Source organism: Gavialis gangeticus, unplaced genomic scaffold, assembly GCF_001723915.1.
Source record: "Gavialis gangeticus isolate Ggan-Ray unplaced genomic scaffold, GavGan_comp1, whole genome shotgun sequence".
NCBI classification, from domain to species: domain Eukaryota; kingdom Metazoa; phylum Chordata; order Crocodylia; family Gavialidae; genus Gavialis; species Gavialis gangeticus.
Genome location: NW_017729000.1, coordinates 37,289,180 through 37,305,502, shown reverse-complemented (window position 1 = coordinate 37,305,502; position 16,323 = coordinate 37,289,180). Strand labels below are relative to the sequence as shown.

Sequence of the window (16,323 nt, the reverse complement as noted above, 5' to 3'; positions counted from 1 at the left end):
TAACTCAAAATATGTTTTCCAATTCTTTGCTCAATTCCATAGCTCTTCACTGAACCCTCTCTCACTTGTAACCATCTTCCATAAACTGGAAACACTTGAATTGAATGTGCCTTCCTAAATAGCACTGATATGATATCTGCAAAGGTACTGTATTTACTTGAATAGAAGATGACCCTGATTATAATACAACCTCCTAATACCTAAAGTCCATATATGGAAAAATTATAAATGTGTTATTATTTTCAAGTGTAGGATCTAATAATCAGAAGGTTGCCTTGGATTTGTCCCCCTCCCACTGCTACAGCAAGGAAAATAAGCCTACGGGGTCAGGTAGGCCCTTTGTTCACTGCTTCCCCCCAACTTTTTCCCCTAGCAGCCCTTTCCCCCTCTCCTCACTGTCAGACCCTACTCTCCCAGAGCTCACAGAAGTGAGGAACAAACTTTAGCACTGGTACTCCACAAGCACACTTTTAAGTAGCACTTCTGTACCTACTTGTATATAATATAAACTATGCATGACATGAGTCCAAAGCCAAGAGGCTCATGATTTGCCATATCGTTCACTGGGCTAGGCCCACCACAGTCAATAGCATTTTAAGCCATGGTGACTACATAGCTCAGCACTGCTCAGTAAGTGTGTATATTCCAGATACCCCCAACAAAGGATCCAGGTGCTAATTGTGCCTCCACTCATGATCGGAACTGGGTGCTTTTGTCAGGAGTTCTGGGATAGTCAAAAAATTTATATCCAGATGTGGGGCAGAGCAACTTGGTCCAGCTTCACCTCACGGAGGGCAGGACCACACTAGTCTTGTGCCAGGCTGAAAGAGGGGGTGACAGAGGGATTCAGGGTGAACTGTTTGGGGCCCTATTTGATGTCTGCCTGACACTTAAGGCATTTACATCAGAACAAACAGGAATCATTAGAAAAGGAAACAAAAGGAACAACTCAGCTGTGGGAGTGAAGAGAAAGTAAAAATGTATGCAATGTTGGCTCACCATGACTTGAAAAGACTCAGTGCTGAGGGGGACTGCATGACATGGGCACTAGAATATATCTTACTCAGAGGGGCTATACCAACCTATCCTTGTAGTAGGTTCCCATCAGCATAGTTGACCAATGTGAGCCATCCATTTTAAAATCATGGTCAGTGTTGGCTGCATTTAAATCAACTTCATAGTTGGTTTCCATTTCTGAGCACATGCTGCTTTTGGCAGCTATTTAATGACAGACAATGTATTTAATGAGATTTCCTTGCATGATATAAGATGTGGGGCTTTTTTCCCCCCATGCCAATTGGGGAAAAAAAACTCACCTTATATATATTTATACACTATGCATGCCCAAAAATTGCATTGGTTCTTTTGACCACTGTTAACCAAAAGCTCATGTTTAACTAATTGTCTGTCTTCTCATTTCTCCACCTCCCAGCAAATTGAGTGGTTTTGGTAATTATTGCTTCCCAGGGTGGAGCCCTCCATCATTCAAGAATGGCAAATATTCCTTGCTTCTAGAATCGTAAATATTTTTTTCCATTTGACTATTGAGTACAAATGAAGTGTCTGAGCATGAATGAACAGATGACTCCCGAGCTAGCCAACAGTAAACTGTTAAGGACCCCAATTGCTGCCATCACTTGAACACAGTCCAGGACAGAGCAGGGACTTTTCAAGTGGCAAGTCCAACTCCTACCCCTACCTACATGTTCCATGAATCAATTTGATCAGTAGAGTAGGTAAGCAGCATAGGGAGTAGGGGTAGGGTTAGAAAATAGGAATTCCTGCTGTTACTACAAGAGCTTTGGCAAGAGCTGGGGCTTTAGCAGCGGCACTGCTGTGGGTGGTGGAGCTAGGAAAGCAGTTCTTCTTGCCCTGCCATCCCTTCAGGGTAGGGGACTGTTTTGGGCAGCTACAGTTTTTCACCAACTGATCATAAATAGCTTGCCCCCTTCCCCAGCACAGGAGACCTGGCTCTCAGTGATCAGGCTCCACTGGGGACCCCAAGAGAATCCAAAGAACAGTCCCCTACTGCCTATGGCTGGAGAGCTTGCCTTTGTTGTAGAAAGTACCTGTTACTGTGGCGGGCCAGTAAGGGGCGCTTCTGCATTGAGCCACCCACCTCACTGTGCCTGACCACCTTCCAGGCTCTGAGTGCCTCACTAGGTGTGCCTCGTGTCCGGCTGACCCCCTTCCTGGGGCACACTCACTAGCCTGGGGGTAACGTAAGCTGCCACCACCCCGAGAAGGGATGCTCTCGGCCCCGTGTCCTCGGGGAAACACAGGCCTAATAGTCCTACGGGTACTCAACCCAGTACAGGCACTTGGGGCACTTCCCCAAATCGGGGGCCAAAAAGGAAAGTCTCCCTTAGTCCGCAGACCTAAGGGGCCTCTTAGGCATTATTTAGACCCACCCCTCAATAAGTCTCCTACACCGGTCACAAGGGAGAACTTTATTGATTACAGGGGGTAGGGTGAAAATAGGGTACAAGATAGAGCAATATCATAGAAATCCCATAGAGCAAAACAGTCTGGCTGAGGTAACCTTTTGATCATGCATCTGAGTTACTATCAGCTGTGTATCTAACCAGATCTTGAGCAGCTTACTCACAAGCATCATCCAGAGGCTGTTGGAGATTCCCTCTGGAGGCAGGCTGTTCCTAGCTCATGAGTTATGTGGGGACAGAGCCAGTTTCAGATGGTAAAACTCTTCTCTAAGTCTGAGTTCCCCGCATGGCTGCTGCCCCCTCCTCCTGTGCATTCGTAACTTACATAGCCCCTGTGATCTCATTCACCTGGTCCAATGGAGGCCAGCACCTGTTGGCTGTCGGCCAACCAATTTGAAATACATCACTAGTTGCTGGGCAGACTCTAGCCCACCAGGTAGAAGCCCCTCACCCAGGTAGCTGATACCAGTCACGTAGGCAGAGGGAGCAGGTGTCCCCCCTCCCTCAGGAATGTATCCATCTCAGGTTACCTAAAGAGATAGGTGTGTCTCCTCTGCTGGGCCCATCCTAATCAAATTGTCACAGAGCAGAGATTTTGGGGAGAAACAAAGGTGGCTTCCTGCCACAGTTACCACCCCTAATTTTCAGGGCTTCTACAGCAAGACAGACAGCATCTTTGAAAATGATGGGAGTTTGGGGCCTGCTAGTGCCGTGATACCAACACATCTGCATCCTCAGTGAACCCTGATTTTTTACATTGGGATAAATGCACAGCCTTGGCACTGAAAAAAGGCCACACACTTAGAGTGAATTATATCACCTATCAGTTTTCCACAGTGGGTAAAGGGGGAAAGAAAACCTTTGGAGTTTATTGCAGCAACTACTTAACAAACACAGGGATATTTCTCAAAAGATGAAAGTTGAAGAAAACAAGTCAGAAGACTTTCTTCCTTATAATTACAAAACCCTGGAGAAGTCACACCCCTAAAATCACTATCTAGTTTCAAGATGTTTTGGAAGTTTTAGTAATGGAAAAGTTGTCTTATGAAGTCAGTGCTCAACAGGGAAGGAAGGGAAAAATGCTTTGCTAAATTTCTTGAAAATTCTTGGAATTTGCTAAAAACAAATATCTTTTCCTGCCTCCAAACCAGAAAGTTTAAGAAACATTCTTGAACACTGAAGGAAAGTGCAAGTTCTACAAGCTAACAGTGAAGAACAAGACGGAAATAAATTCATCATTTAAAAGCAAAGATGAGTAGAAAATGGCAAGATCTGTATTATGCAAAGTTCTTAGAAAAAAGGAGTGAATTGTCAAACAGAGACGAAAAAGCACAAAAACTTAACATTGACTGAAACAAAGGAGCTGTCATAACTAAAGGAAAAGAGAAAGAACAATAGTCCTGTAGACATCAACTTGGGTTAAGGGAGCATGGTTCATAGAAGACAAATATCTGCATTTATATATATTTTAAAATAATTGGATGTAAAAGTTACATTGTCATTTGATAAGTTGCATTTGTTAATAAAAAGGGTTTTGTAAATATTAAATAAAGAACACTTTCCTTAAGCTGGGAAAAATAGGAATGAGAGCATGCAATCCTCAAATAATAGAGTAACAAAATAAAAATTGTTTTGTAAAATTTTGTCTGTTCCTCAAGACCATTTATCCAATATCCCCTCCTCCTTGACCAACCTCTCAAACCTGCCACCTACCTGTCTTAACCCTCCTTTTCACTACCAGAAGTGCATTTAAACCACCTTCTGTCTGCAATGGAATTATCCATGCTCTGCTCTCCAAAGCTAGCAGTTGAAGCAACCTTCAGTTGGGCATACATAGTAAGGCCCTGGACAAAAAGCTGCCAGGCATAGGATTTAAAGTCCCCAGGTAGAAAGCTCTGATCCCCTATCCACTCCCCTTGGAGCACAGCAAAAGCAAAAAAAAATTCCCCCCACAAAAATCAACTGATTGTCAATCCAGGGACTTGGACCATGTGGAGAGGAGGCAGTTCCAGGTCCTGTGCAACCCCAGCCCAGAAACTTACTATTAACTATTAGCCCCAGTCACAAGTTCAAATTTGAGGAACCATATAAACAAGCTACCATGAAAAGTATTTTTTTTTTAATATCTCACACTTACAGCACCCTTCCCATTTCTGCCACAACTTACTTATTAATCATGGCATAAAGGTAACATGTAGGGGAGGCCTGCACATCCAGTGTTGAAGGCTACCTGTCTGTTCTAGATAGTCAAAGCATTCTCATACAAGAACTGAGAAATAACATCATTAACCAACTGAATTTACCTTTTCCAATCTTCAGTCTCACATCTGCTCTTTTCTCTTACCCTTCCTTCTAGATTCAGCACAAGTAAATGTTCCGTCTCTGCTACTCGATTTATATTTCTAGAATATCTTCACAAAAAATTGCTTTAGAGCATTGGCTCTCAACGTTTTTCGCCTCCTTGCACTGTGGCACCTTGAGAGAACCTCATAGAGTGCCAGGGTGGGCAGACAGTGTGGCCCTGCATCTACCAACCCACAGCAGACCACACTACTGAGAGCACAGGGACTGGGAGAAAAAGGGGAGGCAACAGAAGCTGCCATCATCCTTGTAAAACTTAAGGCTGCCTTGACTTTCTTTTGTCACTCATGACTTTCTCCTGCCTGTCACTTACATGCATATAGCTCCATAACCATGACTGTAAAGCCAATCACTCAAACGATTCTACATTCATATCAAATACTTTTCTCAATCAAATGCTGATAATTCAAGCCTATGTAAATGTCTTCATTTTACCAATAAAAACTGTTCCCAAGACATTTAGTAGCTCTCAGTGTAATGCTAGTCATTCATATTTAAAATTAGATTACACATCTCCATAATTACGCATTATATTCATTATAAAACTGCATTTTTTAAACTATGGAAACACCCAGCTTCATCATATTTTCATGAGAGTGGAATAGCCTTTTATTGTATCTATACAGAAGAGACATGAAGACAAAAACAAGCCAATTGTACTTCAATTTTGCCCTCAGCTTTCATTCTTTCCACTTAGCTTTGTGCCTACATGTAACTAGTATCATTATGTCTGTCAGGGGCAATTAGTATTAGTAAGATTATTTGTCTTATTATATTATTATCATCATCATACATGCAACTAGTATTATTTTTGATTAGCTGTTAACATAAAGCCAATAACTATACTACTAGGTGGCTTGAAAAGAAGTGGCCAAGTGAAGCTTTAGGAGAATTTTTTTCATCCATGATAGGCTGGATGAATACCTCAAAGCAAAAAACTTTCTAAAACAAATTCACTGGCTTTTGCAAAACATTGTTCCATCCCTTCTCTCTGGATGTTTAATATTAGAATTGCCTTCATGAAACTGGAAGACAGTTAACCTCTACAATGTGCAGAAACAGACCTGAAAACCTATAAATAGCTGTGAGTGGTTTTCTGTTTTACTTGATTTATTCAGCAAACATATCATAGTGTCATGTCAATATATCTGGGCCTTAAATGCTTTCCAAATATTTAACACATGCATACTCCTGCGACAAGAAAATGGACAGACAAAACATCAGCAGGTGAGGGAGAGAAAAAGGCGTTCTATTTATCCAGGCAAAAGTTAGAGCTATTTAGAATATTAAGTTATTTATTTGACCCCCCTCTCACATAACTCGCATTTTCACTTAGGAGGTGATAGTTTCATCTTGGTTCAGTAAATTCAGTTTGTTTTTCAAAATGTGATGCACACACATTTAAATGTAGCATTGAATGTTATCACATGTTCCAATAAAGGTGTTATCAAAAACCTTAAAAATACAGTTGAAAGATAATAGTTTTCTTTTTCTTTCTTTTTTAAGATACAGGTTTTATTAATCCCAATGCTAAATTAAGAATATATTTTAAGCTACTCCTCCAGTTCCTTCTCACAAAAAACAGCCTTAGTGCTTTTCTACATATGGAAGCTATCTGGAATTAAATTAGCGAAAATCTGAAGCAAAACAGCTATTCTACATAAATTCCTTACGTAGGGAAACATTACTTTGTATGGCAGTCTCAAACTAAATGAATGACAAAAAACATTATGAGAAAAAAATGAATTTGAGCTATCATGTTTAGCATGTTATTTATACACCTTTCATTTATTTTAGGTGATGTGGAAATTTAAGTAATGCAGATGCAGTTCCATGATTCTAAGCATCTTTTTCATTAGCCATCATTTTCATCCTTCTAAACAACTTTGAGAAGTTGAATGTAGGCAGCTGAAATTGAGAAATAACACTGCATGCAACACTAAGAAGATAGATAAAGAAGTGGATAGCATAGTTCATGCAGCGAAAGAAAATAGATGCAGGTCTGTGCTGACTGCCTCGAGCATACACATAAGATGACACTGACCTGGAAGATGCTGAAGTAAGAGAATTATTTCCATCTCTTTCATTTGCAGTTTTGGTATCACAATGGTCATCTCTGATTTTAACACTCTTCCTTTCCTTTTCACGTGCAGTCACTTGTGCTGCCGGAAGAAGAACTATATTCACTGGTTCTGCCTCAACGGCATACTTCTTCACAAAACCACTACTTTGTTCAGAGTTCTTAGCACTTAACTTTGTTTCTTCCTTACTTGAAGACTGAATGAAAGCATTTTCCTTTACTGAAGCATTTTTACCATCTAAACATTCACAAGTTGTGCCTACTGGTATCTTCTCTCTCCTTGTTACACTTTTTGGGACTTTTACTAGCTCTAGAAAAGAAAGAAATATACTTGTATTTACATACAAAAAGAATACACTTAGGCTGAGTTCAATTACCAACTTACTCATGTATTTACACAAACTAACTAAATAGCTTTTTTTAGTATTTAAGAGACAACAGGCTTCTCATTTGTGACTTTTTTTTGTTTTTTTATTACAGACAATATCAGTTCTTCCAAGTTATGTCTAGACTTTTAAGAGAACATACTGAACTGCAAAACACCCTATCAATTTTTCATCCTTCACTGGCTTCTTGGTTCATTGTCTTGATGACAAGAAAATAAAAGGTAGAGCTCTAGCCAGTACCTCAGAAATTGGTTCTTTTCCATAAAACCTTGTCTAAGGGCACTTCCATCTCCTGAGATCCTTTTCCTTTCCTCACAACCTTGCATTTTCCCAGATTTTTCATTAAGAATCTACCTATTATTTTTACAGTACTGTTCTGGTTGCAAGATAATCAAGATGGAGTTACTGTCTTCAGCTACTGGGGCTAAAGTCACCTCTTCCCTTTTGTGACCTACCTGAAATGTGAAATTTCCAAGTTAGGAAGATGTTTAATTTTATCAATCAATCTTTTGGGCACTGATACTTCTAAAATCAGGGGCAGGCAATTATTTCAGGTGGAGGACTGCTTTAAGCGTTTTGACAAGCTGTTGAGGACCACAAGGGTAGTCCTGCTTCTTGACAGGTGCCCCACACCCTGGCTGCCATCTTGGTGCCAGAAGTCCCACCCCTTAACCCCTGACCTTTGTCACCAGAAGTCCCTGCCCTTGCCCCAGAAGTACTCCTTTTGGGAAGGGGGTTTGCCATCTTAGAACCGGGGGGGAAAAAAACCCCACAAATTATAAATTAAAAATCAAACAATAACATTTTAATTTTATTTTAATAAGATTTTTTTGCCTTGATATGTGTGTGTTTGCATCAAGTATATAAATGTGATTGCATAATAGCTTAAAATAGAGCCTTACTCTGGTATATTGCAGGAGGGTGTGGAGGAGTGTGGAGGGCTGTGTGGGACAGTGTGGGAGTATGGGTGGATATGGGTGCAGGGAACATGTGGGTGGGCATGGGGTTTGTGGGGTGTGTGGAGGGGAAGGGTGGCTGGGGGGGTATGTGCATGTGTGTGGGGTGTGTGCAGGTAGTAGTGAGCCAGGGCTCTCTCCCCAGAGACCTGTGAGAGAGTGTGGGTGGCTTCGTTTTTTGTGGGGCACGAGGGATGGCGTGGTTGTAGGGTTTGCAGGGGAGGGTTTGTGGGTATGCTGGGGTGTGCATGGAAGTCCCTGCACACTCCCCACTCAGCACCTGCCTCTGCCCTGTAACAGCCTGGAGCCCAAGTGGCCGTTGACACTTCCCCACCACTGCCAGCAGCACACAGCCCCAGTGTGCCCTGCACCGTATTTTGCCCACCTCTGTATTAGAGTTTTGATCTTTTACCATTCTTGGTTCCTTGTCTCATTTTGGGAGAAGGGAGAAATTCAGTACTGTGCCTTTGGCACACAGTGGGGCTAGGACGGCTCCATGCTGGATTGCCTTTGTAGGCAGCTGCTGGTCCCAGCCCTGCGGTACTAGTGGGGACCTGCACACACCTCATCCCCGCCCCATGCCTGCTGCAGACTCGCCTGCTCATGCTGGACAGCAGCAGCAACAGCAGTGCCAGTGAGGCAGAAGTGTGCTCAGCATGGTGGAAAAGCAGCTTCTCCCCCTCAGCACTGCCCAGCACTTCCTACAGCAGCTGCGCAGAACCTGCACTGGGCTGCTCTGTAGCTTCTCTGTGCTGCCCCATGGGGCAGCCTGGAGGCAGCAGTGAGAGTGCAGGGCAGCCCAGCACAGCTTCCGTGAGGTTGCTGCAGGAAGTGCTGGGCAGTGCTGAGGGGGAGTAGCTGCTTTTCCCCCAAGCCAAGCTCACTTCTGCCTGCCTCATGATCTAGTGAAATTAAACTGAATATATTCATCATTTTAATAATGATTTTAGATAACGTTCTTGTCCCAGCAACTCATGGTCTATGTTAAAGGGAGATGTTAAACATAATTACCAAGTAGTATGTTTATGATCAGGACAAAGATGTCTCTTGACCTGACTGAATGAACCTTTTTGTCATGGCAAGAATTAATGATCACATATTTATCTGTTCTATTCAGTCTTAGTTATCAGAGATATTTACCTTCAGGTTCATACTTCATTTTCAGCTCATCCAGCAAAACACGCAAGTTCATGTTCTCACTCTGGCATATCTGCAAATGCCTCTCATGTGTAAAAAGTTTCCTTTCTACCTCCAGAACTCTCTGGCTCTCATACAAAGCTTTCATCCTTTGCAATGATAGTTCATTTCTTAAAGTTTCTGTCTCCTTACTGGAGTGGGAACAGGGACGGGGAAGAAACAACAACATCAACACACATACAGTAGTTAGCCTTTCATAAAGTTACGTAAAAAGAATTTAGACTGTTTTTACACATGAACCACAGATCTTGGATAGTAAAAAGTCCTGATAGAATCCAATAAATTATTCACATAATGCTCACTACTTGAAATTAGCAGATATTTAAAAACTGATTTAAGTTTGTAGTAAAATGGTGCCTTGAAAATTCCTTTAACATGGACTTGTGTATGGACAAAATTACTTAACTTGGCCACCAAAATCCAGGAAACACTTGAGTTGTTTCCTAAGTATGGACTGGAAGTACATCATTTGAGCTAAAATGTTGAGAACTCAGGGGCAGTTTCCTGATATAAACCCAACCCAAAGCTGAGTTTCTTCAGTAAAATGCTGTTCTGTAAAAACAAAGATGGATTACAGATCTGAAGAGTTGCTTGTAATTTTAGGAACCTACAATTTTCTTTTCATTTTGAATTAGTATAACTATCCTGCATGACTCTTGCACAGCTGAATGGGAAGGAGCTGCAACTTAAGCATGCACTCTTCACAGCCCTTCTTGGTCCAACCCCACACAGAAAACAGAGGCATGCTGGGCAGGTGGGATTATCCTATGCTTCTGTTTCTGGGAGAAGCATGCAGTGTCAGACCACAAAAGACTGTGGAAACAGCTTGCACTCCAGCCACAGCCCTTCGCTTTTCCCAGAAGGGTGGGCTGAAGCAGCCTCTTGTAGTATCTGTTAGAGGAGAGAAGTGCAAGGACCCCAGGAGCAAGTAAAACCACACTTCTTCTCAAAACCCCTGTGGCCCTGGGCAGAGGGGATAGGGTTAAGTGTTGCCCAGGGCACAAAACTCATTTATGCCTCTGCTTCTGCCTGCTTTAGGGTTTATGGTTCTGCCCAGGCAGAAGTGTTAGGCAGCACTATGGTTGAGAACTAGTGAGGTAAGATGCACAAAAGTGGTTCTCAACCAGGGAACCAAATTCAAAAAGGGTTTTGAAGGAGTGCCCTAAGCCAGTGGTTCTCAACCTTTTAAACCAGAAACAGAAGGCCACTATTCCTTTTTCTTGACCAGGGCTCAAGGGACTAAAAGTAAGTCATCTTTTCTCAGTTGCCAAACCAGTTTGTGCTAGATTTTTGTAGATTAACATAAATACGGATGGAGCATTTTACTTGTTAGGTGCAGGATATCCTGCAGCTCATGTACACAGCCTCCTCCTTCTCTTCCTGCAGCAATTCATCTTCATTACACACAAAGCAGCATTCAGAACGTTTTAATTAGCTAGTTAAGGAGACATACTAGCAATTAGGTAGTTTGAGGTACAGGTAGTTAGCTGTATTAATCTGAAGTCAGTCAGAAGGTAGTCAGCCAAATATCAAAAAGAAAAAGAAAAAGGAAAAGAATCGTACAGTCAGTATCTAGGCCCTGAAAGAGAAGATCTGTCATGGACACTTGCATAGATCTCAGATTGCAGAAATTTATAAGGACATCCTGGCAACTGAGAGACACTGTCACAGGTCATTATGCAGTTAACATTTAGAAGTGCCTAGAACAGGGGTGTCAAACTCACCTTATGCCCCATGACCCAGGCTGGAACATCCATGTTCCAAAATGGGGCACATGGCAGTGGTGGCTCCAGTGTAGGGCACCAGAATCAACAGCCAAGGAGTGCAATAGGCAAACCACCAGAGGGCGATTGGGGCTATATAAATCCTTACTCCGATCCCAGGCCCATTGGAGCCAGAAGTTCCAAATTATGCAACAGGCTACTCAGTGTACCCTATAACTTCCAATTGCCTGCCAAGCCAGACAGAGGAGCTCCATGAGCCACATCTGGCCTTCAGGCCATGCTTGATATCTCTGGCCTAGAGATATCCTAGCAATTCAGAGTCTGTAAGGTTCAGGGAAGTGCCATGCAAAGATGCACACGCATCTAACTCCATATGTTGAAAATGGAAATAATACAACTGCAGTACTGCAACACTGACATGGCTCAGAACAGCACTTTGCCTGGGCTGATAATGTAATCAGACTGACTACATTCAGAAACCACAAACACAGCTAAGCTTGAGGTATCTCTGCATGATGCTCACTTAACCTGCATAGGCATAACTTAACTGCCTCCTTGGAATGAAGGACATCCACTCTGCTCTGTCAGTGTTGAGAATTTAAATTTTAACTAAGTCAAATTACATCTGGTAGTTTACTAACCCCCCAGTTCTAAATTGTAGAGTAATATTTCTTATCCAAGTGAGGAAAGAGATCCTCACCCGCTGTTTGCATCTGGGGATAAGGACCAACCTAAAATAATCCCACACAAACCACTGTATAGATATTATAAGATTGATATCAGCTGTCAGGACATAAGTGTTCTCTCTGCAAGTGCCTGTAGCAATACAGTTATAACAGAACCAGTGCAAAGTTAATCCTATTTCACTCGGGGTCAATTTTTATGACTTTTATTGCTACAGGAGCACATGGGTAACAAGCACATTATAGCTGCCACATTCTCCTGAGAGACAAGCCCCCCCGCAAGTTTTATATCAATTAAAGCTACCTCTGTCCATAGTCTGCTTATTCACTACAGCCAGGTACTTAGGACCTATGTAGACATTGCTTCAGTAGAAAATAGTTAGTAATACTTCTCCCCCTCCCCTATTTTTAAGTGGTAACGGTAAATTGTACAAGGAGTTTGCCATAAATAATAAATATGGCCCATAACAGCCTCATTAACAAGATGTGCCCAAGTAGAGGCATGGGTGGTTTCTGAACATTTGTAAGGAACCTTGCATCTCTTCAGCCAGTATCTTCAGGTATTTGGCTCAACGCATCTCCAAAGCTCCTCCCCCATCCCACATCTAGGTCACAGTTGTCTTTCACAGGCAAGACAACTTCCTTCATTATTGCCAATCGGCCACATTAGCTGTATTCCATTAAAAAAAAATTGCATGGGGCTCAGATTCTGTTTACGGCAGACACTTCTAGCACGGAGTAAGGGAGGTGGTACCCCTGACTTAAGAGATATGGCATATTAGTGAAGATGCCAAGGACTCCAAGGTACCTACATTCAGCAACACTGAATGGAAGGAGGTGGGAGACAGGGAGGTGTACCAGAGCTTATGCCTACTCTTTTATGCCCATTACACCAAGACAGAAATCAAGCTCTGTGTTACTGCAGATACATATCCATAAAAAGGTACATTGGAGATTAAGTAGGGTGCTGTCCCTCCTCTTGTGAGAAAAGCTTAAAAAACAGAAGAGCATTTTAAGTCTAAAAAGGGCACTGTTCGACTTGAAAATGCTGTGGTGATTCTAGAAGACCCTGACCTTGGGGAAACTTCAATGGTTGTAAGGTAAAAAGCACCAGTATTGTGGAAAAAATATTTAGCTTTGTTAACGGCTAAGGCTACTAGCTTCTCATATTTGTAGACTGCTTTGTACTGAATACTTCTTTGGTTTCACAGAGACAGCAAAACTGTCAGAGGGAAAAAAAAAAAGTACAGGGCTAATACACTTAGCATTAATATACAGTGATTGGTACAAACAGACTATTCCCACAATGATTAGGGGGAAATATTCATAATGATGGTAATCAGATGTTCTAGCTTCAATACAAAAATAAATTAGCTTTCATTCTTAAGATGGTACCAATTCAGACAGTGAAGTATCTGAATGGGGCTCTTTGGAGTCTGACCCAGCTTAAATGGCTTGCCATTAATTATCACTGGGCATCAATGCCTGCTCTTCCGAGACAAGCACATTCTCCATTTCTGAAGAGCAAGGTTTAAACTGTCCTAAGAAAAACTAAAGCCACCCCAATTTTTGAAGAGAAAGCTGATGTATCTAACAGATGCTCTCCTGAACCAAGACTGGAATTCCCCAGGTTTGTCCAGCCTGAAGTTCAGTAGCTCCATACATCCTGCCTTTTGCACATGGCTCATTCTAATGGTTCTGTTTTGGGAAAGCACTTGCTATTAACATCAGAGATAAACCAGTTAGAAAGCATCTCACGTGAGCTTCACAGAAAATAAGAGTAGAAAGGAACCTCAGGAGGTAATTTAGTCCAACCCACTGCTCAAAGCAGGACCATCCCAACTAGATCATCCCAGCTGAGGCTTTATCTAGTCAGTCTTTAAAACCTTCAAGGATGGAGATTCTACAACCTCCCTGAGTAACCTGTTCCAGTGCTTTACTACCCTCCTAGTGAGAAGGTGTTTCCTCATATCTAACCTAAACTTCGCTTGCTGCAGCTGGAGACCATTACTCTTTAGTTCTGTCATCTACCACCACTGAGAACAGTCTAGCTCCATCCTCTTTGAAACCACCTTTCAGGTAATTGAAAGTTGTTACTAAATCTCCTCTTAGTCTTCTCTTCTCCAAACTAAATAAACCCAGGTTCCTCAGCTTCTGCTCAGAAGTCACATTCCCCAGCCGCCTAACCATTTTCATTGCCCTCCACTCAACTTTCTCATATTTGTCCACATCCTTTCTGTAGTGGGGAACCCAAAACTGGACACAGTACTCCAGATGTAGCCTCACCAGTGCTGAATAGAGGGGAAGAATCACTTCCCTTGATGTACTGGCAACACCCCTGCTAATGCAGCCCAGCATGCTGTTAACCACCTTCACAACATGGGCACACGATTTGTTCATATTCAGCTTATTGTGCAATGTAACCTCTGGGTCTTTCTGCAGAATTGCTGTTTAGCCAGTCAGACTCCAGTCATACCAGTGCATGGGATTGTTTTTTTCCAAGTGCAGGACTGTACTTGTCCTTACTGAATTTCATGAGATTTATTTTGATCCAGTCCTACCAATTTGTCTAACATGTATTGAAACTGCTACCTCACAAGAGCCAATAGACTTAAGCCATTAACATCCCTGGGAAATGGGACAAAAAAAAGAAAGGAGAGAATGCAACAAGGTAAGAGACAGGGGGAAGGGGAGAAGAGGAAGGAGGGAAGATCGAGAAAGAGACAGAGAGTTAAGGCTATCAAAGAGTTTGTGAACAGACCTTAAAGATCTTCAGCTAACATTATGGTGCATACAATTACAGTTAAGAACAAATGGAGGCATCAAGATGCAGGTATAGAAGAGCTTTATTCATTAGCTGTGGTCTGAAAGAAACTTAGTGGTAGGCTGGGCTGCTTTTTTTTGCATTTTCCACATGGGCACACATGGACACCAAAGGCAGTGGACACAGCCCCAGATAGACACTCAGAACACATACACCAAAAATGGAACACACACCACACAAACAACTAAGAAAACTGAATACTAATTCTAGAATAAAATTACAGCCAAACACTAATTTCTAGGCTTCAGACCCCCACCACATACTTACTTTGAGTTCTCAAGCTTCATTTGAAGTAAATCTACGTAACAGCCATCCTCAAATTCTCCACCTTTTGAACTACTACTGGATCTAAATTCCTCTGTCTGATACAAGGAAAGAGTAAAAAAAGTCAACCACTGCAAACGCAGTTGTAGAGTTTTACTTTAGTTCCAATTTTAACATTCAAAATTTTCAAGAATTTCCAAGCATGAAGTCAATAAATTTTTCTACAAAATTAAGAAAAGAAGCCTCCTTGCTGATCATACAGCTTTTTTATTGGTCTTCAAAACAACGGGACCCAGAACTGAACAACTGATCCTGGCCGTAAAGGGCCAGCTTTCAGGAAGAAAAAAGCAGCTCTGAATCCAACTGCCACCTGATCTTCAGGACACACACTTTACTGCTTCAAATCTTACTCTAAAGTTACTTTGCAGCCTCTTCATCATACCTAAAGCCTTACAAAAAAGCCATGTTTTACTTTCAGCAAGTCAAAGGCATGACTTGTGAATGTTTTCAAGCAACAAGGATTACTTAGTCCAGCCTGATGTAATGTTATGTTTCACTGAGTTCTTAGAAACCTTTTCCAAATATTGGATCTCAAATTGATTTGGGGGCCAATTTAATTTTAATGGAAATTGGACATCTAGACTTCCTAAAGAGCTTTAGGAAATATACAGCTAAAAGGATCTTGTGCTTCCTTTGCCAGTGAGCTGCTGAAGTCCATCCCACATGGCATGCATTTTTAGTGGCAATTTTTATTGTTCTTTAGGCTGATTCCTCATGTATGATGAAGCACAGTGTCTGACAAAGTAGGCTGCCACCTACAAAATGTTACACATGTCTATACTAGTTGGCCCCATTAGTCTGAAGTCAGGTAGAAGGCAGGGCAGGGTAGGGTGACACCTTAAAGACCAAGTACCTCTCTCTACTCATGCTTTTAACCTTCCCTTGAGTAAAGCTGCCATCTATATATAATGAAAACTATTTAATGGGTAATATGCCACTAGCCATAGATGGAACTTGTTTTATAGTATTTTACGCAATATGAGAAATTGAAAGGGAAGACCTACTGTTACTTTTTAACATACTGAAATACTTGGTTCCCCAAGTTCTGTTATCCCAGTACAAATATGGACCTGGAGTTACAAAGCAATAGGGCTGTGCAAAGCTTCGGTAGCCGATTCAATTCAGTACAGATTTGGCCCAATTCAGAGACCGAATCTCCAAATCCAAATCGAATCGGGAGCCCAATTAAGAGCTCTGAATCAATTCGGAAAATCTTTGGCTGCTTCAGCGATTTGGTCATAGACTAAACAGGCAGCAGCCCGTACCACACTGGACACAGCTGCCTCCAGCTGCTAAGTCTATTGGGGTTGGGGGGGCAACGGGGGACTGGGTTAAAGTGCCCAG

The 16,323-nt window shown here is 42.0% G+C and overlaps 1 protein-coding gene across 2 annotated transcripts in view; it reads right to left on the bottom strand.

Moving 5' to 3' along the window:
- SPDL1 (spindle apparatus coiled-coil protein 1) overlaps positions 1-16,323 on the bottom strand; it is a 47,850-nt gene that overhangs the window by 12,085 nt on the left and 19,442 nt on the right. Inside the window, exons 9-11 of one of the 2 annotated variants that reach the window (XM_019506520.1) lie at positions 14,923-15,017; positions 9,368-9,555; positions 6,850-7,195 (exon numbers count right to left, since the gene is read on the bottom strand). In XM_019506520.1, the coding sequence (XP_019362065.1) occupies positions 6,850-7,195; positions 9,368-9,555; positions 14,923-15,017 (629 nt within the window). The remainder of the gene's footprint in view (positions 1-6,849; positions 7,196-9,367; positions 9,556-14,922; positions 15,018-16,323) is intronic. The other variant, XM_019506522.1, reaches the window with a different exon arrangement.